General features: G+C 39.8%; 1 protein-coding gene across 1 annotated transcript in view; it reads right to left on the bottom strand.

The window, feature by feature from the left end:
- Positions 1 to 366: 366 nt before the first annotated feature.
- Positions 367 to 23,190, bottom strand: part of LOC148157237 (uncharacterized) — a 33,606-nt gene continuing 10,782 nt past the window's right edge. The window contains exons 2-4 of the mRNA XM_088009207.1: positions 4,827 to 4,888; positions 4,416 to 4,534; positions 367 to 1,584 (exon numbers count right to left, since the gene is read on the bottom strand). Coding sequence (XP_087865333.1) covers positions 1,285 to 1,584; positions 4,416 to 4,534; positions 4,827 to 4,888 — 481 coding nt within the window. The 3' untranslated portion in view covers positions 367 to 1,284. The remainder of the gene's footprint in view (positions 1,585 to 4,415; positions 4,535 to 4,826; positions 4,889 to 23,190) is intronic.

Here is a 23,190-nt window from a genome sequence, read left to right as displayed (position 1 = left end):
GCTGTATAGCACCATTGAATAAGAAAGCTTGAATACAAACATACATCAAAATATCAAGACGATCCAATCAATGTCAGTCCCTCCAACGACGCCAAAAGTACAGTCTAATAGTCTCAAACCATCATTTACTCACTCATAAGTTTATCAGAATCTAGAATTCAACCCTTTAAATTTAATATTTGAATAAATAAAAATATATACATATTGCGATTTACTAAAAAATAATTAACTATTTAAAACTTAGCACTATTATAAAAACACCAAAGTCGCCATGAACAGAAATCCGTCTACACTCTCTTAACCTATGTCCTCACCCAGAACCTTTACATGGATTCCAGACCCGGCAGGGAAGCATTTTCCTAAACACCTAGAAGAGAACACACAAAGCAACTTCTTTACACTAACACTTTAACCTCTAGACTTTACACACAAACATTTGCTCACCAAATGGTGAAATAGCTGTGGCCAAGTGAAGCTTCCTGAAGCACTGAAGGTAGTGTCATAGAAAAGGTTCATACCTCTAAGCTTTTTGACATGGCTCTCTTTAGTGACCTCTGGTGGCCAAACAAATGAAGAGCAGGAGGAAAGTGCAAAGTAAACCGAGCTGCTTTGTTGTGACTGCCCACTCTACTGAACATACACTGTTAATTTAATTATCGTGGGACATTTGTATATAATATTGACATATTGCACTGGACAAAAAGTGGGATTTTTGACCCTGTATTCTGACGCGAATGCAGCTCGTGAGCGGCAGTTATCGACAGCAATCGACAGTTGTCGGGGCAGTGCATTTTCGTCGGCCGCAGTCGAATGCTGTCGAATGCGGAATCCTACAAGGGGGGAGGAGGAGTGGTGAGGTGCGAGGAAAGTGCGGGGGAGCGGGCTGGCGGGAGGTGTTAACAGCTCTTTAACGACTCTTCTTAACATGTGAATAGCAACAGGAGACCCATGTGAATTGTCAGTCATTGGATGAAAAAACAATGACATCACAATTCATTACTTACATGTGATTGGTTGGTAGATATCTCCCTATTGGACACACACTAGACCTTTATAATTACAGGCCTGGTTAAGCCCCTCCCTAATAAATTAATTATAAAAATAACCCAGAAATAAAAATACACCAAGCACAAGGCATAAGTTTATATTTTTAAGTTTTGTTGAAAAAGAAATATGTACATAGATGCATATAAAACATCTACAAATAAAGAAACCACACATATATAAAATAAAAAACATATCTATAAATAAAATAAAAAAACATATTTCAGTTAAAAAAAAAGATTACACCACAAAATGCTTGTCTACTTCTGGGCCGTGTGGTGGTGGCTTTCTTTCTGAGCATGATCCAACATACAAACGCTTATGACGCAACATGCTGTATTTAGGGTTAGCTTCAAGTCTCTCTTGTAGTTTGGAGCAGAGGTTGCTGAGCTCCTGGCTGCGGAAACTTGGTGGCCTCACAATCCAGTCCGATACACCCTCGAAGACGCCATCCTCTTCATCAAAAATGAGGTCAATGGTGACACCTTTCCAAAAGGAAATCTCCTCTGCTGCCAGGACTCTCTCCCTCACCTCCAGCAGCTGTTGACACAGAACAGACATTAAGTCATAAAGAATCTTTATGAAAACAATATTAAATTTTGTTGAAACTATACTGACATTTTTAGAGTCTTGGTTTAGAAACACCAAATATGGGGAGGTGTAATCCATTTGTCATGTCGAGAAAAGTCGAGATCATCCCACTTCCCCATGCTGGAGATTTAGTTTAATAATAACAATGAATAAAGTTATCTTTAAAACTGATTACACAGGTGACATCAAGACCCAACAGTATAGTCAGACGGTAATAAAATTAATCTGGTTGTGTGTGTTGTTATAGTGTCCTGCAAACTTTGCTTTAATTCTACTTTTTTCTATTTAATCAAAAAAAAAATCATAATCAGGCAGAAAGAGAGTCATGGAACAGGAAAAGCAGGTTTCCTGGAAAAAGAGGAAGTTTCCAGCCTGCAGTGGTTAAAAATAGTTCAGACTGCTCATTTTGAGCATTAAAGGTTTAAAGGATAAAATCTAAACATTTTGAGGAATTGGATAAAACCCAGAGTAAAATACTTGAATTAATAATGATAACTTATAATTAAACCAATAATTAATATTGGTTTAACCAGTGGTTGATGTTGGGTTGATTATAAGAATATTTACACTTACTCTTATACTTATGGAAGTACTTAAAGGTGAAAGAAGTAACTGTAACATGGTATCAAATAATTAGAATAATGGATTATTCTTGGTTTCTTTTCAGAAATGTCTGTAATAACTCACATCATGATTATAATAAGAGTAACTAATAAGTAATGATTATTATAAAATTATAAATGAATGCTAAATCAGAGAAACTAAAAAGTTATAAATGTGATTTTGACATTGAACTTGAAATGGTGTAAAATGTGTAACTGTAACTAAAGGTCACTGATGATGTGTTGGAGGTAGATGGTAGGTGAAAAGTCAGGGGAAAAGAGGAACCGAAAGGGGAGCAGAGGTGACCAAGACATTAGGTCATTAGAACAGACATCATGTCTCCAAGATGGTGATGGATATTAGAATCTGTCCAAGCAGTCAGTACGGAGGAAACAGGTGCAGAATTCAGACAGGGAACTGAAAGTGCAGCTCAGGAGAAATAAAGTTCATCTGTAGTCTGAGGCTAACCAAAGAACAGTTGACGTCAAGTAAAAACGTCCATGAGGAAAGAAAGTGTGTGGCTGCTGATAAGAATAAAAAGACACCAGACAGAAGGTTCGAGGTTCTTTGTTCCGCAGCGTTCGAGTCGAGCAGATGGAGATGCAGAATCAACGGAGGGCTGCGTGATGACACCCCGGGATGACTGCTCGCTGCCCAAGGAAGGAACAAGATCCGTTTACCCACAACCCGGGACTCTGATTCGATTGCGGCCCCACGCTCAACCCAAAGGATTTCAACAATGCTGCAGTGGACATGGGGAATAGACAAAGATCTTTCGTGGATAAAGAACTGAGTTCAGAGAGGATTCTCACCAGTTCAACTTTGGATTTATTCTGAAAGGATTCTGCCAAGACAAAGACAGGACTCCATCCATGGACGTTAAAGTTTCTGCTGCCAAGATCGTCTCTGCATCTGGGTTCGAGTATTACTGCCTCCCCCCAAAGCCTCTATTTAGATTAAGACATAGCGTAGGGTAGTAATAGGAGTGATTTCTGTTGATTCTTTAAAGTTTTTAATTTCTTGATTTTTATTAAAATGCTGTATGTCCTTTTCCCTTGCTAAAGCTTGCTAATAAAATACTAAAGTCTAATTTGATGTTGTGGACAGTTAAATTAATTGAGTCATTTAGATTTAATTCTTCTGATTATTGTAAAACCAGTGTTAGTGGTCCTAGTAACTTAGGGTGGCTTCGTACGTTCTTTAGTTCAGATAAATAATGTCCCTGGGACTTATTCCTAGTCACTAAAACTATCCAAGTCGGTTACCAAGTGCACGTTAATTATTAGGGAGAGAGCTACCGTTAACAGATGTGGTTCATTGGTTCGGACACCGGCGGGGCTACTCCGATTGTCGGAATTATGGACAGAAGCGGGGCATAACGTCTGGATGTAGGTAGTTAGAACTTGGACGCATCTCTCCCGCTCCCAGCTTAAACAAAAGTTCTCTAAATTCTTATCTGCGGTAATACCCGGGGATTAGAGTCTTTTCGGACCCGTGAGACGGAGAGCTGGTCAGTAGTCAGTCTGCTAGAGTTGGGAGGAGTTCAGGGCGTGGCTGAATACTGAGAATTAACAGTCATTAAAAACTATGGCTACGTGGTAAAGTATCAACTCCTGAATATCATGTGAATAAACATGATATTTAACAAAACATTGATAAAAGTACTTAAGTGATTTTTGTCATTAACTATTGAGGCTACATTAAAATTGTACACCATCTTGTCCCAAGATTTTACAGCTTCTAAAGAAAATTTAATGTTACTTTTTTCTTTTCACTGCCGATTGCATTCATACACACATATATACAAACATGCATGCAAAACTGATGCATTTATTGGCGCCAGAGTTGTGTAGGCAACAAATTACTTGTGATAAATGATCACACCAATTTGTATACAAATACATGATAAGCAGTGAAGGGAGAAAAATAGCATTCAATTTATTAGAAGCTAACATTTCCATCTAGATGCCGAGACAGATTTGCAGACAGTCACTTTGAGATTCTTCAGTTTTATACATTTATTAGTTTTTTTAAAGTAATTATCTCTTTTTTGTGTGTGTTGAATATTTCTTAATCTGGGACCCGAGTACAAATTTGATACAAACCCAAGCTCGTATGGCAATTAAAAAATCCTTCAATCCTATACAAATACAGCAGACCTACAATACAAGTCTTACCCGTTTCCTTCTTGACCGACACCGGGTTGAATCTTTAATGGCTGTCGCCTTCTCTGCAAGGTTTGGTTGGCTGTACCGGAAGTTGCGGAGGACGGTCTCATAGTATGTTTTACATGAAGCTGGAAAACATTTTTGTACAGGAAAAATAAAGAACATAAACAGTACATATGTAAACATTATTCAAGCACAAAAGATAAACAGCACAAGACACTTACACATAATTGCGTCACTGTCCATCCCTCGGAAACTTGGACTTGCCTGAAGAGCTGCAGCCAATTCTGATGCGACTTTGGAGTAGTAAGGCGAACGCAGTCTGTGGAAATAAGCGTTCACATAAATAACAGTAAAAACATTTTACGTTAATCTTTCTTCCACACATTGGACATTACATGCTTTGTTTTGGATTCTTACCCTTGCAGAGGATCGTGTCGGGTTTTATTCGAGTCAGCGTTGTGTAGACGGCGAACTGCCTCCTACAAATAAGAAAGCAAATAAAAATAAGAAACTTAAAGTCTGTCGACTTACCACGACTTTTGGTGTTTTATCTTAGAAACACGAAGTCTTACCGCAGCTTTGGGATTGCACTGCTGTCGTTTTCTTTTGAGTATTTCTGCATATGAGGCTGTCTGTTGGATTCCATGGCATCAAATCTAGACGCCATATTGTCCCTCATGTCGGCTAGCTCTTTCCGTATATCTGAATAAACTTCAGTGATCTGACGAGACAAGCCACTCACTGCAGCTAGTAGCGTCTTCTCATCTGGAACAGTAGTGGAAGAAGCTGGCCGATGGAGAGACCCATTTTCCAGAGTTGCTTTAGGTGTATTGAAATTGAGACGACGTCCAGCCATTATTAAACCTGTGATGGAGTTTGAAACGTGGTATACGGAAGAGAATGTGGATGGTTATAACAAGCGATATCTCGAGACGTTCATCTTGAACGCATGTGATATGTATTATCCAATCATAGGTAATCAGTGATCTCACGAGGCCTTCAACATGACTGCACGTGATCTGTGTTATCCAATCATGAAGTTGGCACACACGTTTTGCCTCGGTCGCCATCTTGCTCGACCACGAATTGAACCTATATATATCATACACAAGGACATACACATGTATTTACATGTATATTTTTTTGCTCTTGTCAAAACAGTAATCATGCGGTAAGGAAAATATGGAATTCAGAAAGACTCAAAAAGTTTGTTTAGCTACAGAAGAGCAGTTAGTCAAAAATAACTTGCAAACTAGATGTTTGTCTATTTCACCAGTTGCTTTTATTACCTCCTGTACATCCATTACATGTAGGTGCTTTTAAGTAACTGTTTTAAGGATGTGTTAACACAAACGACTGTTTGTCATATGTGTTATACGACTGTTTGTCGTATGTGTTATACTTGCTTAATGCATCACTATTTTGGGGTGTACATGAGCAAATGAACATGTTTAACTGTTATGAATTTAGATAGACTATTGTTTTTGGATTTTGTAAGTGAACATATAGAATGTAGGGTTGTTTTGTAATACTTTGCTCTGCTTCAGGTGTTTCAGTTGAAACAGAAGATCACCAAAGCATTCATCTTTTCTTTGACTCCAGTGATTCAGATTCGGAGCAAGAGGATGAAGCAAACATGACCTGTATTCCGGTGAGTTGAACTTAAAAGTGAAAAATTTCAAACATGATTTACAGAGCTCAATGCTGGATGGATGCCAAAATTCCTTGCAGAACAGATCTATCTGAATGTTCATTCTGAATTGGTGAAAAACTGTTCCAGGACAGTCTATTCAGTAATAAACTACTGTATTTATTTCATTAAAACTAGCCCATTATATGCAGGTAATGTTAGCTAAAAGATGACTAGCTAATATCAATACAGAACCTTAAGCTTAACAAGTACCTTGTAGGCTACCGATGTTGGTGTCTATTTTCAGCTACGTACATTCATTTTGCCCCCAAAAAAGTCGATACCCCCCCCCCCCCACACACACACACACACACGCGTCGTTTCAACCAGACAGCCATTTGTAATCCATAGGGGGGCGCAGAAAATGTTTGGAAACCACTAGGGGGGGCGCAGAAGAAAAAGTTTGGGAACCACTGCATTAGTGTGTCTTTACCTCCGCGGCAGATGCTCCGCCGAACCCCTGAGACCGACTCATCGAACCCCTGGGGTTTGATTGAACCCAGGTTAAGAACCACTGCCTTAGACAAAACAAAATATAAATAAATAAATAAAATCCTGTTTTTACTTCTCCGTGTGCATGTTAATGAGGAGACCTGGGTGGTGAACAGAAAGTAATGGGTTAGCTACAACAGGAATGAGAGTCAAAAGGCTGGTGCTCAACAGTTGATTTGCATTTGCATGGCTCTCAGCAACTTCATTTAAATATGAAAACCTATGCTAGGCACAAGGGGAGGGAAATGATAGGGGAACGAGGACACACAGCGTTTTTGACCATTTTTGGCAGTGCTCTACCATTTTCCACTCTGACAAAGACCTCTTGCCGAAAGCCCTCAATCTCCATGCGCACGGCAGAACTAGATGTCAGTAGCTGTCGAAAATCCCACTTTTCGTCCAGTGTTGGAGATTTGCACTTATACTGTATTTGTTGGGGTGAAAAAAGTTTTTTTTTTTTTTTTTTTTTAAAGAAATCATTTTGGTTACATCTCCTTGTTTAAATGTTTGATGTTTCTTTTTTGACTTTTTGATAAAAAAAAAAAGACAAAAACTCTTACCCCATGGTTTTGATGTGGAAGTGGTAATGCTTATTAAATAGGTGATAAAAATACATTATGCCTTTCAAAATAACAAATTTTACTGGACAATAAATTATCCCAGATGTTATTGTGATAAAAAAAATACATATATTGTTGTTTTGAGACCATTTTCACGTATTATAATGGTAATGGCATAATAATGCAGGAACACATTCTCAAAGATCAATAAACTTTTAATTCTAATGAACATTTAACACTGGAACTGGAAGACATTTTATACAAAATAAATAAACAACAGAAGCAACAAATAAGATGAATTATGTAGTCTCTGTAAACAAAACTGTTCTTCATAAAAATGGGAAGTTGAGCTCAAAGCACCAGACTGAAGATTTTTGTCATCCAGTCTTGTTTGAAAAAGAGAGAAATCATGCAAGTGGAAGTTATTGAGTTTGTTATCAAGCAATTAGTTGATTTACAGCTTACTGTGAGAGGCCTAATATATATGTGTGTGTGTGTGTGTGTGTGTGTGCGTGCATGTGTGCGAGTGTGCTGTAATGATTGTGTCAGACCTCTCAGTGTTCAGTGTTTGATTAACTTGATGTGTAATATTATCATCAACAGTAGATAGAATTTAAAATCTTCTTTAAGACTTGCTTAAACTTTGAAGAAAAATAAAACCCTATGCTATGTACATTTCTTCATTTCAGTCAGTAATGTTTACTTGCATATTTCAAAAGAAGGCCCAAAAATACAGAAAAAGACTTTGGTCACCATCAAGACTGCTGCTTGTGGACACAGAGTCCTTGTGATCTGACAGCGGTGCAGCTGCCTCGGTGTGCGGCGTGTTCCCCTAAATAGTGATTAAAGGCAGACACCGAGTTAGATTAATGTCACCTTATCGGCTATCTTGTCAGCACTGTTACAGACTTTGAGATGCTCTTTAATCACACAGAGCAGAAGGAGGCAGCAGACCACAGAGAATTGAGCACATATTCATGAGCACACTCACACAAGTCCTAACGCTCTCTCTTTGGGTGTGTTCGGTCACACTAAGCGTACATTTGTGAAGGACATGTTGCCGTTTTCTTGAATACAGGCTGGATCGTATTTGTTATTTATTTATTTATGAGCCAAGCGCCTGTGTGTGTGCATGTCAGAAAGCAGAGCAGCTTGAGCGGCTCATCCCCTCGGCTTGGCTGCGTCAGTCGTAGAAACTCGGCGCAACAATGCAGGACAGTTGGCAGCCAGAATGTAAAAAACCTGCTCCACGGAAAGGCTCTCCAACGCAGAAAACTATCAATTACCATGCCGAGTGGTTTCAAAGACGGGCTTAAAATACTCAAGCAGAAATCCATCTTGTGGATGTAATTGTATTACTAATAAAGTGTTGATTCTTCACATTGTGGATAATATCTCAAATATGTAACTGTTCCTTCACCTTGATGTCAAAAACAATTAATGGAAAGGATGTTACGGACTGCTACTTCCAGTGAAGCTACGCTGCTGTACAGGTTTATACACACTACTGTCAGGTTTTAGGTGTCATTATCTGGCGTCACAAACTGGATTAAATGTGGTCTCTTCACCACTAAAAAACTGCATCTAATCTGAATTAATTCACCTTTCCCAAATCCTTATAGACCTGATTGTCTAATACTGCTCTCTTATCTGTTGCACAATGTAAATAAGAAAAATAAATAAATTAAAACTACACTATAATCACCATTTAATGCTTTTCAGCACTACACCTTTACTGTTGCACCAAAAAAATTTCTGGGGTGCTGTCGTCTTCACCACAGCTTTGGTTTACTGGGAAAATTCTAAACACATTGATACCAGGAATTTTCCCCACTGCAAGATAGATGGATGGATGGATGGATGGATGGATGGATGGATGGATGGATGGATGGATGATGGATGGATGGATGGATTTAGGCTCGTGTGACTATGAAAATATTAATTAAACACCTGTTAGTTTATTACTTAGGAACCCACAACAAGAATCAAACATGGAGAATCAACATTTAATTTTATATTTTACAAATCTAAAACAAAATTATAAAGTACTTAGTACTTAGCAACCCAGATCAACTGAAACCAGCATTTAGTTTTATACCTCTCGAATCCAGAACAAACTTAAGATCCAGAGAAACTCCTATTAGTTTATAAATTATGGCCTGCTTATTCTTATTAAACATGGGGAACCAATATTTAGTTTTGTACTTTATCTTTTTGTCTTTCTTTTGGTTTTGTTGTTTTATTTGTATTTCCTTCTAACTCATGTAAAGCACTCTGAAGTGTCTTGTTGCTGAAAATGTGCTATATAAATAAAATGATCTTACCTTATGTACCTATCTAGTGCAAGGGCTATTGGGTGGAACCACCATCCCTTAGTGTGTTTTCACTCTGTTTAGTCCAGTAGATTCGGTTCTATTGGAGACAAAAATTCCAACATTTGTTACGTTTTCACCTGGTGCGGTTCACTTTCACACTGCACTGTTAAATGAACCAAACCCTTTAAAACCCCCTCTCTCCCCCATCAACTGGTAGTTGTTCTGGTCTTATTGTCTGTTCTATTAACTGTAAACACATCGTAAGTGTTAAAGTTGCATTTACCCACAATGCCTTGTGCTGTAGTCCACTTCCTCCTTTTGGAGCGGTCTCCGGTTCACGTGCATTCGAACCTCACCAGGGTTCACTTCAATCCAACCGAGGCTGAGGTTTGCAGGCGGACCAGAGTTCGCTTTCTTGGTTATTATTTATGAATAGTCGATGTTCCGGACCCGCTGCACGAAGCAGAGCGCAGACCGAGCTATTGCTGCACGTAAAGCCAGCAGACCTTAACTACAATTTTTTTTTTCTTCCTGGGAACAGCCATTTTCCTTGTTTGGTAAAATGGTGTCAAAAACAAATATTTTAAGATGTCTAACGTACAAGGAGAATCATAAACACAGAATGTTAAAGTCATATCTTAAACCTCTGTCTATGTTTTTGAGTTAAAGTATTGAAGCTCTAAAACAAAAAAGCCTTAAAGCTTTTTGTTCATTCTTCATTGGACAATTGGAGACTTCTGTTTCTCTTATGCTCATTACTATCAGCTTAACATACAATTTAACTTTTTTTTTTTTTTTTACCTGTGCAACTGATTTCCTGTAACCTTCTGGTTTGAAGTACTTTCACTCCCTGCTCTCTTTTCCTGGCAGTAATCCAGGTATAAACCAACCTACCACTCACACACACAACTGCACACACACGCACTCAAAGTCATGCCAGGAAGCCTAATACCCTTAGGGACTTCAGCTTGTTTCTTAAACCATGTAATCAGGAAATTGATTCAGCCATATTTAATCACTTAGTCATAAATGTATTCCTAAGGAAGTGAGAGGATATGAGCTCTTATGTTTATGTGCTTCTTAAAGATAGTTTCATAGGGGCTTCGATTACAAACTGTAGTTTTTTAGGGTCAGAAGGCAAAGAAAGTAGAAAAGTACAAAGCAAACAGAAGACACTCCTGAACAAGAAGAACTCAGTGCCCAGTCGTCATGCTCATATTTTACTTCAAAGGATTGTGATTATTAATAAATAACCAATAAATATGGTGAAATGATGTCAAAGTTCATTATGAACTGTGGATGCTGAAAAACCAGGTTTATTTAAGATGGATTAGGAAATAAGGCCAAATAAGCTTTCAACTAATTCAGATCAGTTATATGCTGTGGATAATTCAAACAGCAACACAAAATACGTAAGAATAAAATGTGAAACAATTCATAGTAATATCACAGTCGAGCATCTTAAAGATGCTGGTTTGCATTGAAGAGTCTTGGAAATAAGGCCAAATTAGTACTAAATTAAAAGATATTAGTTTAAGATTTAATTAGGAACAACTATTTGTATCTGTTTTATTTCTACTGAACTGCTAACAATGGTGCTAAAATTACCGTGATGGACCGAGCAGTTAAGGAACAGCCAGACACCTGTTTAAAGTCAAAAGTAGTTGTTTTTTATTTAACCCAAAACAAAACTTGGGTAAATAATAGAAAAAATGACAAAAATTGGGCCCATAAAAGAGGTCAAAGTAATAGACATCAACTCAGACTAACTCAAACAAACAGACCTCCCTAACAAAGAAAAAGAGAAACTTAAATACTGGCTGATCAGGCCACATACAAAACACCAAGGGGAAAATACACAAAAACCTACCTGAAACTAACATAGAAAAATCCCATTCCCCCCTCTGGATGATGAGTAGTAGTATGAACCAATTTGCAGTCTCAGCTGGCTTGCTCCACCCCTTCTCCACCTCTCTGTTCTCCTAAAGGATTGGAGCAGACAGCACTGAGGAAACTCAAAAACAAACAAAGGTTAAATCAAGCAAAACACAACAATGTAAACTAAAATGTGCGCACTTATTCTAGAATACAATGTGATGTGTTGCCTTCTAAACAAAACCAACTAGTCTGTAAATTAAATCCTAGATGTAAAGAAACCAAAATATAAGTGGGGTGAACCTGTTTGTAGTGAAAGTGAATGTGAACCTGTTGCGTGTGGTGAAAATGAATGTTACCACATTTGTGTGGCTGTAACTGCAGCCATCACAATTACCCCGGTGTAAACTGACTTCAGTCCCTTTACGCTGCATTTCCATTAAACATAGAATTAAGGAAATTGAAATTATACAAATAGATTTATTACCAATTCAAATATTTTTTTGGGAAAAAAAGAAAATAAATTTTTTCGCTAAGCATTTTTGCGTAAAGATTATAATTTTTTTTGGCTGAATTGAAATATACAGAACAAAAATATAAACGTCCCACATCAAATATTTTTATAGATGTATCTATCAATCTATATACCTCTATAGAGGTATACCTCTATACCTCTATTAACCTATATATATATATATATATATATATATATATATATATATATATATATACGCCAAGAGCGAGCGAGACATCGACTCACTGATCCACACCACCAGGATCTACAGCACTGACATTGGGATGTCATTCGGACTAGAGAAGTGTGGCCGGATGGTTACAAAGAGAGGGAAGGTCGTCCGCACAGAAGGGGTCTCACTCCCAGAGGGAACGATAGCAGACATAGAGCACAGCTACAAGTACCTGGGAATACCACAAGCAAATGGCAACCTCGATGAGTTCACAAGGAAAGGAGCCACAGCCAAATACCTCCAACGAATAAGGCAAGTCCTGAGAAGCCAGCTCAATGGCAAGAACAAGATCCGTGCAATAAACAGCTATGCCTTACCAGTAATCAGATACCCTGCCGGAATAATTAGCTGGCCAATGGAAGAGATAAAGGCCACGGACGTTAAGACTCGGAAGCTACTAACCATGCATGGAGGGTTCCACCCCAAATCCAGCACCCTGAGACTGTACACAAGCCGTAAGGAAGGAGGCAGAGGACTAGTGAGTGTGAGAGCCACTGTCCAGGATGAAACATCCAAGATCCATAAATACATCAAGGACAAAGCCTCAATGGACGATGTGCTCAGCGAATGTCTCAGACAATGGGGAACAGAGGACGAGGTGCTGGAGGAACCATCATGGGAAGACAAGCCCCTACATGGGATGTACCACCGACAAATAACTGAAGTGGCTGATATCAGGAAATCCTACCAATGGCTGGAGAAAGCTGGACTCAAGGACAGCACGGAGGCCCTCATCCTGGCCGCCCAGGAACAGGCCCTAAACACCAGAGCAATAGAGGCTCAGATCTACCACACCAGACAAGACCCAAGGTGTAGGTTGTGCAAGGAGGCCTCTGAGACAGTCCAGCACATAACAGCAGGGTGCAAGATGCTGGCAGGGAAAGCGTACATGGAACGACATAACCAAGTGGCGGGCATAGTGTACAGGAACATCTGTGCCGAATATGGACTGGAAGCCCCGAGGTCAAAGTGGGGAACACCCCCAAAGGTGGTGGAGAATGACCGAGCTAAGATCCTGTGGGACTTCCAGATCCAGACAGACAAGATGGTAATGGCGAACCAACCGGACATTGTGGTGGTGGATAAAGAACAGAGGAAAGCCGTTGTGGTGGATGTAGCAATACCAAGTGACCACAACATCAGGAAAAAGGAGCATGAGAAACTGGAGAAATACCAGGGCCTCAGAGAGGAACTTGAGAAGGCCTGGAAGGTGAAGACCACAGTGGTGCCTGTGGTCATCGGGGCCCTCGGGGCAGTCACCCCCAAACTGGAGCAGTGGCTCAAACAGATCCCAGGAACAACATCAGACATCTCAGTCCAGAAATGTGCAGTTCTAGGCACAGCCAAGATACTGCGCAGAACCCTCAAGCTCCCAGGCCTCTGGTAGAGGACCCGAGCTCAGAGGATGAAAGAGACCACCCACGGAGGGTGAGAAGGGAATTTATATATATATATATATATATATATATATATATATATATATATATATATATATATATATATATATATACAGGGCATTTATTTTAAAGTATTTTTGAATTGGATTGATACATAGTTCAGCATATTTAAATATTCTTAGTGAGGAAAACAGAATAGGAATATAATGGCCCATCTGAACAGCTCAGGTTGTTTGAGAGGCAGGAGGCAGCAGAACCAGTGTCAGCAAAGTGACCCATTTCTCTAGAGAATATGTCAGTAACGCGTTACTGACATCACTGCTGGTGAACATTTCTTTGTTGAAAATTTTCCATGATTGGATTATTCCTCTTCTGAACCTCCATTAAGTGTTATATGTTTGGTCACAAGGGAGTCAACCCACTACTATGTTTCTGATTCTGTTTCAACACATTAGCTGACAAAATCTTCAGTCATGTCAGTTTAACACATCTGAGTTGTTCTTTCAGTTACTGACCTGCAGAAGTTTCTCTATATATTGGGTAACCCAAGCGTTCATAAAACTCTTATATTTGACATGGGGTGGTTTATATTTTTGTTCAGTGTAGATGTATTTCACAAAAATTCAAGGGAAACACTTTTTTCGCAAAACATCAAAAATGTGATGTAAGACTCAACAGCGGAATGTTACTACTAGTGAAAATGACAAAGAAGTGGTAGGAGGATGATGTTTTTTTTTTTTTTTTTTTTGACAACGTGCAGCTGACACTTCATGTGTGATTTCAGTATCATTTCTTATTTAATGGAAACGCCATAATTGTGAAATTGTGTTTCTCTGACATCAGTAGAATATTCACAAATATTTGCACACATTTGCAATGGAAATGCAGCATGTCTTCATTTTCCATCTTCCCTCAGTTTGCCTGTGTCTCTTCTCTCAGCTGCACCCAGTTAGTAATCACCCACATGCCTCTGCTCTACTATGAATCCTTTAAGCTCCTGGATTTTCAGTGTTTCCTTTACTCTCCTGTATTAAAATATTCATTCTGTCTCTGTGTTTGGGACCTCATGGCATTAATAAGTCTAATGTATTGCTAAAAACAATACGATGGACATTATTGATGCCAGTTTAATTCTTTGACTCGTTTCACCAAACATTTCTTTTCAGATAAGTGACTCCTGCTGAGAGCCGAGTTTTATGAAGAAATATGCAATTTGCTTTTCTTTCCGCTTTGTTGACCAAACAGCCTTGAGAGAGAAAACAAACAAACAAAAAACTTAAATTAAAACTTTGTGTACAACAAAAACCATTACAATATGCATATTTTTTATGATTTGTTTGATTGGAGTAAATCTCCCTTTAAAAAAAAAAGAACAATCTTTGCAACACTAATCTCTCCGTAGAACAAAGTTAGCAAAGCAAGTCCATTATAGATTACTGAACAACATTTGGGAGACGGAACGTGTACACACACACACACACACCCGTCTCTATTCAAACACGCTGCCATCCGACCATTTGATGACTGTTTGTTGACTTATTTAGCTCTGAGCTGCACTCCACTGGGTGATTACCATACCACATTGTTGTTAGTGAAGGGGTGCATGTCAGCACCTCTGTTTTTGTGTGTATCAGAGCATATTCCAGCCTGGTTTTTCTTTTTTTTTTGCCATGTCGTTTCTCCATTTTACGGCGCGCCTGCAGTGTCTTACGTGAGTGGCTCTGTACTCGGGTGTGTTCACAGGGCTTTGCATAGGTGTGTGTGTGTGTGTGTGTGTGTGGGGGGGGGGGGGTGTGTGTGCGTGTGTGTGTGTGTGTGTGGTCTGTGCGGCTGTGAATCAGTGGTCCGTGGAGTCTCATTAATAGCTTCATTAAGGCCAGGGAGATCTCATTTGGACTGAGTGAATTATTCAGCCTGTGAGTCAGACAGACACCTGCAGACGCCACCGGAGAAAGACGGCTGTGGAAGAGAAGAGAGGCAGAAGAGAGGCATGCAAAGATGGAGGACGGCAGCGAGTAATTAACATGTCAGAGTTCCCAACTGTACGCTGTATGCGTAGCTTGTTCCTGTTCAAATGTTCATATTGTCAGGTTAAGTCTATGGTTTCAAAAAAAGTTAAATACTGGAGCTTTAAACAAGCATATAAAAGTGAACTGTTTGGTAAAACTGGTTTAAAACGAGATGATTCTGGCTCTTACACTTTGTTTTGGGCCGAAAGTACCAAGCCTTGCCATGCACACATTATAATCAGAAGAAATCATCCAATTTGAATAAAATACTGTAAAGGTTCCCAGGCAACTTTACTATTGCAATCACCATCAAGATGACAAACATGGAGAGAACATTTAACACTGCTTTTTGGAAAGCGTGTATATTATAAGCAGAGCCTGGTGAAGACCCATTTAGGGCTACACGTCTCCCCTCACTTTAAACTTCATGCTTTGACTTTGCTTTATATTTAAGGATGTTGGCTGAAGGTCCACACTGCAATACTTCAAACCATCACACTGAGGGCTTTACTTGTTTGGTGAACAAACGGGAGACGGAGGAAAGACAACAGAGAGGCCGCCGCTCTGAACTCCTCTCTGCATTTGTCCCACAGGTCAGTAACTGAAAGAACAACACAGATGTGTTAAACTGACATGACTGAAGATTTTGTCAGCTAATGTGTTGAAACAGAATCAGAAACATAGTGGTGGGTTGACTCCCTTGTGACCAAATTTATATGACACTGAATGTAGTTTAAGAAGAGGAATAATCCAATGATGGAAAATTTTCAACAAAGAAATGTTCACCAGACAACATGAATTTTCTTCCATAGACATCTCAATATCTATGCTTAAACCTAATAGAAAACCTGAAGGGTGAGCTGAAGATAGCAGTGCATGAGAGACCACCCAGGACCTTTGCTTGTTTTCCCACCTGATAGTCTGGTTGACTTGGTTCCACTGGGGACCATAGTTGTTACATTTTCAGCTGCTGTAGTTCACGTTCACACTGCACAAACCAAACCCTCTCAAAAACCTGTTCCCCCTCCTCGCCTGTGGTGGCGGTGTACCAAGATCCACTGAATTATGAAACAACACAAAAACCCCTGAAGAAGACACTGAACCTAACTTCCTTATTCATTGGGTTTAAAAAGTGGAGTGGTGTCAGATTTTAGAGATTGTAGGATTTCTCTTTAGTCTTTGGCAAAGATCCCAAGCCATTTGTTCTGTCCTTTTGATTTGGTTGAATTTACCCCGAATGCCTTGCGCAGAAAAGCACTTTCTGCTTTTGAAGCATTCTTTGATTGTGCATTCACACCTCTCCCAAATGAATCAGAGCTCCTTTAATTCAATTAAACCAGATTACACCAAACATGGAGAAGCAGCATTCAGCTTTTATGCACCACAAATCTGGAACAAACTCTCCAGAAAACTGATGAAACACTGAATTACTTTAAATAAAGGCTAAAAACCCCACCTGTTTAAATCTGCTTTTGATTGTTAGTAACTGGAACATATCAACATATTTGATGTGCATTTGATTGATAACTTTCATAATAATTGGTTACTGTCATGTTGCTTTGTTGCTCAAATCTGCCATACAAATAAACTTGACTAAACAGGGCTGGTCTGAAAGACACCAGAAACAAAAGACATGAAGTCCTGCTTTCAGACTGTAAATGTTTTGCTCCTGAATTATGGCAGAAAAATTCCCCCATAAATACACTCTTAGTCTGCGTTCACACTGCAGCCTGAAGTGACCCAATTCTGATTTTTTTTGACGTAATGCGGCTTGTATCCGATCTTTTCATGGCAGTCTGAACAACACAGGTTGAATTTTTTTCGAATGCGACCCAGGCCACTTGGATTCAAATGTAACCTAATGTCCAGGTCGCATTGATCTGACCTGAACGTCATTGATACTCGACAAAGGTCACTATTCTATGTCCTGATACTCGCAAACAGGAAGAAAAACAACAACCATGGAGAATATAATGAGGATTATTGTCTGCTCCGGTCAGACAACAACTTCAAATGTGTAAGCTATGCTCCACTGTTAGCATCTATGTTTACTTCTGCATACACTGAGCACCACTTCTTCTTTATGGCAGTTGGCAGAACACTGAGTACGCTGAGGTTATTGCGCCCTTTACTGCGCATGCGGGACACTTTCAGAACTTTTGTCCATTCACACTGCAGAACACATACAGGTCGCATATATTTGGAAGTGTGAACGGCCACGGCAAAAAAAAAAAATCCGATTTGACAAAAAAATCGGAATTGGGTCAATTCAGGCTGCAGTGTGAACACAGCCTTATTGTAGTCAGATCAGGTACTTGATAAAATTTCCAGCATAAAATAATGCTACCAGTATCTATTTACTTTTGGGCTTTTGGACATGTAAGGGTTTCAATGAGGATAACTGTAAACAAACCAGCAAACACTTTCCAAGTTTTTTTTTTACCTTTTCTTGTCCACTCTCACTTCAAACCCATCTGCACTCAGTGACAAAAGCCATCATTCAACCTGACACTGAAACTTTTAACCTCAAACTGCTCTGAATTCAACAGAAACACAAATGTGTTTTTTCTCTGCCCTCTGCTCTCTCTCTCTTTCTCTCTCTCTCTCACACATAAACACTTGCATAATCGTGTACAACCATATTAATGAAATGCACAACTCCCCTTCCTGCAGCGGACATTAGAAAAACCCACATGGAATGAGCTCACACACACGCGCAGCTACGTATGCGTGCCCAGACACACACACTTGCGGTGCAATCAGTATGACTAAACAGCCTGTGTGTAGCGGTGAAGGCTCAATCAATCATCCCTGAAGTTGGGAGCAGGTAGGGAGGCCCTAATAGCCTTTGTGGATCTCTTTGCACAGGTGTGTGTTGCATTGTGTGCCCTGTCTGTGTGTGTGCGCGTGTGTGCGTGTGTGTGTGTGTGTGTGTGTGTGTGTGAGTGTGTGTAGGGAGGTAGTTACCAGTGTATGCTAGTGACAAAGAGCAGGGAAGAAAGGATTACTCATAGCTTGGAACTGTAGAGGTGGAGGTGAGGGAGGCATGTTGGGGAAGAAAAAAAGTTATCCACTTACAACCTCCCTCCCTCTAAATTGACCCTATGGACTTTTTATTCCCTCTTTGCTTTTCGGTCATGTTCCAAAAGGTAAACAGAGCTACAGACTGAGTTAAAAGGTCATTGTGAAGACGAAGATGGTAGCTGTGTTTCCATCAGACGTGCACAAATCTTTGTTGTCAAAACACAAGTTCAATTGCGGTGTTTCTATTAAATAAGACATCATTTGTATTAAATAAGAAATAAAATCTCACGTGAATAGGCTAGTTCACGCGATAAGACATAAAAATTCATAGCAAGGTATGTAAACAGTTAATATCCATAATAATAGTAATAATAATCTTTGTCATTATTAAACCATTTAATAAAGTTACATGGATTATAACAAAATTGGTTAATATAATGAAATTATAATGAAATTACATGAGACAGATCTGTAATTCAGGCATTGGTGTAGCGCTGATCATCTATCAGCCAATCAGAGGAGACGTTGGTGTCTTATTCAGGCACTGGAGCGACAGGCCCCGCCTACTTGGGAGCAGCTACGTATGCGGCATTTTGAAAAAAAATGAAATCTGCAATTTTACAGAAGAGTTGTGGATTCAACACATTGGAACATTTTTCTGAACTGTGTGATGCTGTGAGGGCTTTGGTAGAGTCACCTGTATGTTGTCCAAAACAACCAAAAACAAACCATCATTGTCCTACCACTTCCTGTCGACTGTTTTGTCATTTGTGCCAGTAGTAATATCCGGTTGCTGATCACATGACTCGTGTGATATGAAAAACGGATTTCCATTGCAGTTTGGCAAAATATATCTATTTAGATACAGCTGAAAACGACCTCATCCTAATACAATTTTTTTTATCGAAATATGTGTTTTTTTCCTTTAAGCAAATGAATATTTCAGTTTGTGCATTTTTTTAATGGTTGATGAAAACCTGGCTTTTGTGATCATTGATTTCGTCTTTGGTGGTAAATGACTGAATTATTCTGAACATCATCCATTTCCTGGCATCTTTTAGATACTTTAATTTCTGCTAATTTTTCTCTTTCAAACTTTTTTGATATTTTTTACTTTTAATATTTTTCAGGCTTGGACATGGAAATGAATAATGGCCCTTTTCTACTTGCTTTAATAAGCACCATGGCTTGCTTATTAAAGGTTTTCCACTAGAAATGGTTATGTCAGTGGTCTCAAACTTCAGTCCTCAATGTCCGGTCGCCTGCAGCTTTTAGACATCTCTCTGCTTCAGCACACCTGGCTCCAATATTAGCTCACTGGCAGAGCTCTGTAGAGTTTAACCACCTGCTAACGAGGCAGTTTAGACATTTAATTCCAGTGTGTAGAACAAGGGACACGTCAAAAAGTTGCAGGATACCAGTTCTTGAGGACTGCAGTTAGAGACCACTGGATTAAGTGGTACCAGTGGTACACTTTTTTAGAACCTACTTCTCTGGGGTTCCAACTGGGCTGAAAACGCAACGTCAGAAGACTGTCGGTCACTGATTGGCTAGAGGGGAGTTACTATTTGGTTCTCAAGAGTAACCCTCACACCCTCCTCTACCCTACTGCCTTCAACCTTGTCGAGGCTTTCAGGTTTCAATTGTTGTGTTGGTGTCATGTACAAATCCTGTTACAGTACTTTTCACTCTGGTGCTGCCCACTAGTCTGGTTACTCAATGGTAATGGAAAAGCACCCAATCTGTGAGGAGTTGAGCCAAGTTAAGTAACACTTCAAGGAAAAGGGGCAAAAAACAGTATCCTCAGGTCCAAACCTGAACATACTTACTCAAGAAAATGTACAAATTAAAGTTACAAACTTATTTTCCTTCAAAACAACTAGGAATCTAAACTCCTCCTTGTGAATCAACCGCAGAAACACTCAGGACAAGGAACAGGAAGGGGCTGAAGGTCGAGAGAACGGAAACGGAAAGCATGGAAATTAATTTAATTCCCCGCTCGGTTACATTAATGTCTCTACAGTCATCTTTATTTCAGTTTATCATTATCTTTTTCCATTGCTGTTCCAGCTCTCTGGCACAGAGAAGGCAATTACATTTCATGTGGGTATAAATATACATTTCAAAGACCTTTTAGCGAGTGGGTTCAGATGAAGTAGGTTATTGAAGCACTCCTCTCCTGAAGAAGACGTGAGCAATTATAGCACTGGGAAGACTAAATATCTTCAAGGATGACTTTTTTTTTTTATTGAATATTTGTTGTCATGGCATACCTGTAGCTTGCAGGAGAGAAGCTTCTCTGCTGGTTGCCCCTGCTGTTCGCAAATATTGCCTTCCGTCTTCCACTGAGCAAGTTAATCATTGCTTTCCATGCAATTTTTAAAAAATTAATCTGAAGGTTAAATGCTACGCAAAGCCCTGCGCTGGAGCATAGCTGACACAGAATTGTCTCTTTAGTCTCCCAATCGGCTCGTTTTTATACGACAGCGTCAAAGGTTTGGCTGAGGAAGACAAAAGTGGGCAGAAGCAGCTAGTGTCCGGCGGAACAGCAGCCAGACACCAGTTGAGTAGTAATTGTGCACAGCTGGACGCTTGGTGCTGGGGAGAGCTGATTGTTTCGGGGCTAACAGCGGAGCGCCCAGAAATGTTGGGTAAACATTGTCTGTACCCTGGAGAGAGGTCCGCAGAGATGTGGCCTGGTGATACCATAACGGTGGAGAGCTGAGCCACAGGGTGGGAATTAGAGCTGCTGTGCTCAGATTAAACCGGAGAAGGTGGAAGCTGGCTTTTCTTTTTCTGAATAAGTTACCATGGCGGCGACTCTGTGGGTTAAATGTGAAGCAGAATTAAGCTTTTCGAGCAAATAAAAACGTCTTTGAGATGTTTTTGTGGACTTTGTTTTTTTTTCCTTTGCTGGTTGAGATCATGTCTTTCCACACACTTCAGCTTTTTCTTAAAAATGTAAAAAAAAAAAAAAAAAAAAAAAAAAAAAAAAAAATATATATATATATATATATATATATATATATATATATATATATATATATATATATATATATATATATATATATATATATACATATATCCAGCACCTTGAGACTGTACACGAGCCGTAAGGAAGGAGGCACAGAGGACTAGAGAGTGTGAGAGCCACTGTCCAGGATGAAACATCCAAGATCCATAAATACATCAAGGACAAAGCCTCAACAGACGATGTGCTCAGCGAATGTCTCAGACAATGGGGAACAGAGGATGAGGTGCTGGAGGAACCATCATGGGAGGACAAGCCCCTACATGGGATGTACAACCGACAAATAACTGAAGTGGCTGATATCAGGAAATCCTACCAATGGCTGGAAAAAGCTGGACTCAAGGACAGCACAGAGGCCCTCATCCTGGCTCCACAGGAACAGGCCCAAAAAACCAGAGCAATAGAGGCTCAGATCTACCACACCAGACAAGACCCAAGGTGTAGGTTGTGCAAGGAGGACCCTGAGACAGTCCAGCACATAACAGCAGGGTGCAAGATGCTGGCAGGGAAAGCGTACATGGAACGACATAACCAAGTGGCGGGCATAGTGTACAGAAACATCTGTGCCGAATATGGACTGGAAGCCCCAAGATCAAAGTGGGGAACACCCCCAAAGGTGGTAGAGAATGACCGAGCCAATATCCTGTGGGACTTCCAGATTCAGACAGACAAGATGGTAATGGCGAACCAACCGGACATTGTGGTGGTGGATAAAGAACAGAGGAAAGCCGTTGTGGTGGATGTAGCAATACCAAGTGACCACAACATCAGGAAAAAGGAGCACGAGAAACTGGAGAAATACCAGGGCCTCAGAGAGGAACTGGAGAAGGCCTGGAAGGCGAAGATCACAGTGGTGCCTGTGGTCATCGGGGCCCTCGGGGCAGTCACCCCCAAACTGGAGCAGTGGCTAAAACAGATCCCAGGAACAACATCAGACATCTCAGTCCAGAAATGTGCAGTTCTAGGCACAGCCAAGATACTGCGCAGAACCCTCAAGCTCCCAGTCCTCTGGTAGAGGACCCGAGCTCAGAGGATGAAAGAGAGACCACCCACGGAGGGTGAAAAGGGATTATTTATATATTCCATTGAAGGACATGTTTGTTTTTGTAATAATGTAATGTAATGTCATTTCGATTAAACAGAGGAACTTATATAAAGATTTAAAGTGTTATGTGAAATCATCTGTTTTGAGCTTTACGTCTTATGATGTTATTCCTTCATCAAAAACATACCTACAGCGTTGCTTTGATACTTTCATGCATGATTGAAAAAAATCCTTTAATCTCCATGGCAACCATTCAACTTTGCAAAACACCTGGGTGGACCTAGCTCCACCTTTGAAGACGAAGCTTCTCCTCAGAGATGCAGTTCTCAAGCTTCTGCCTCACAGAGCAACCCTCTCCGCCTCTCCAGCAGCAATTATCAAACACCTGGTGGAACTTATTATAGGAGCTACTTCTCAGTGCAAAGTTGGTAAAAACATTGTTGAAGGGTTAATAGAGGAGCCTTGTTGTGATGACTTTCTGAAGGCGGAGTTTCAAAAAGAGCAGGAGTTTTTAAGGCACCAAGTTACAAACTCAAAATTCTATTAAGTCCTGTTTGACATCATACTTATAACAACTGAAGTTAAAATATTTACTTG

The sequence above is a fragment of the Poecilia mexicana genome, unplaced genomic scaffold (genome assembly GCF_051168715.1).
Source record: "Poecilia mexicana isolate PSO_F unplaced genomic scaffold, ASM5116871v1 scaffold_10, whole genome shotgun sequence".
NCBI classification, from domain to species: Eukaryota; Metazoa; Chordata; class Actinopteri; order Cyprinodontiformes; family Poeciliidae; genus Poecilia; species Poecilia mexicana.
This window is presented reverse-complemented; position numbering and strand designations above follow the sequence as displayed.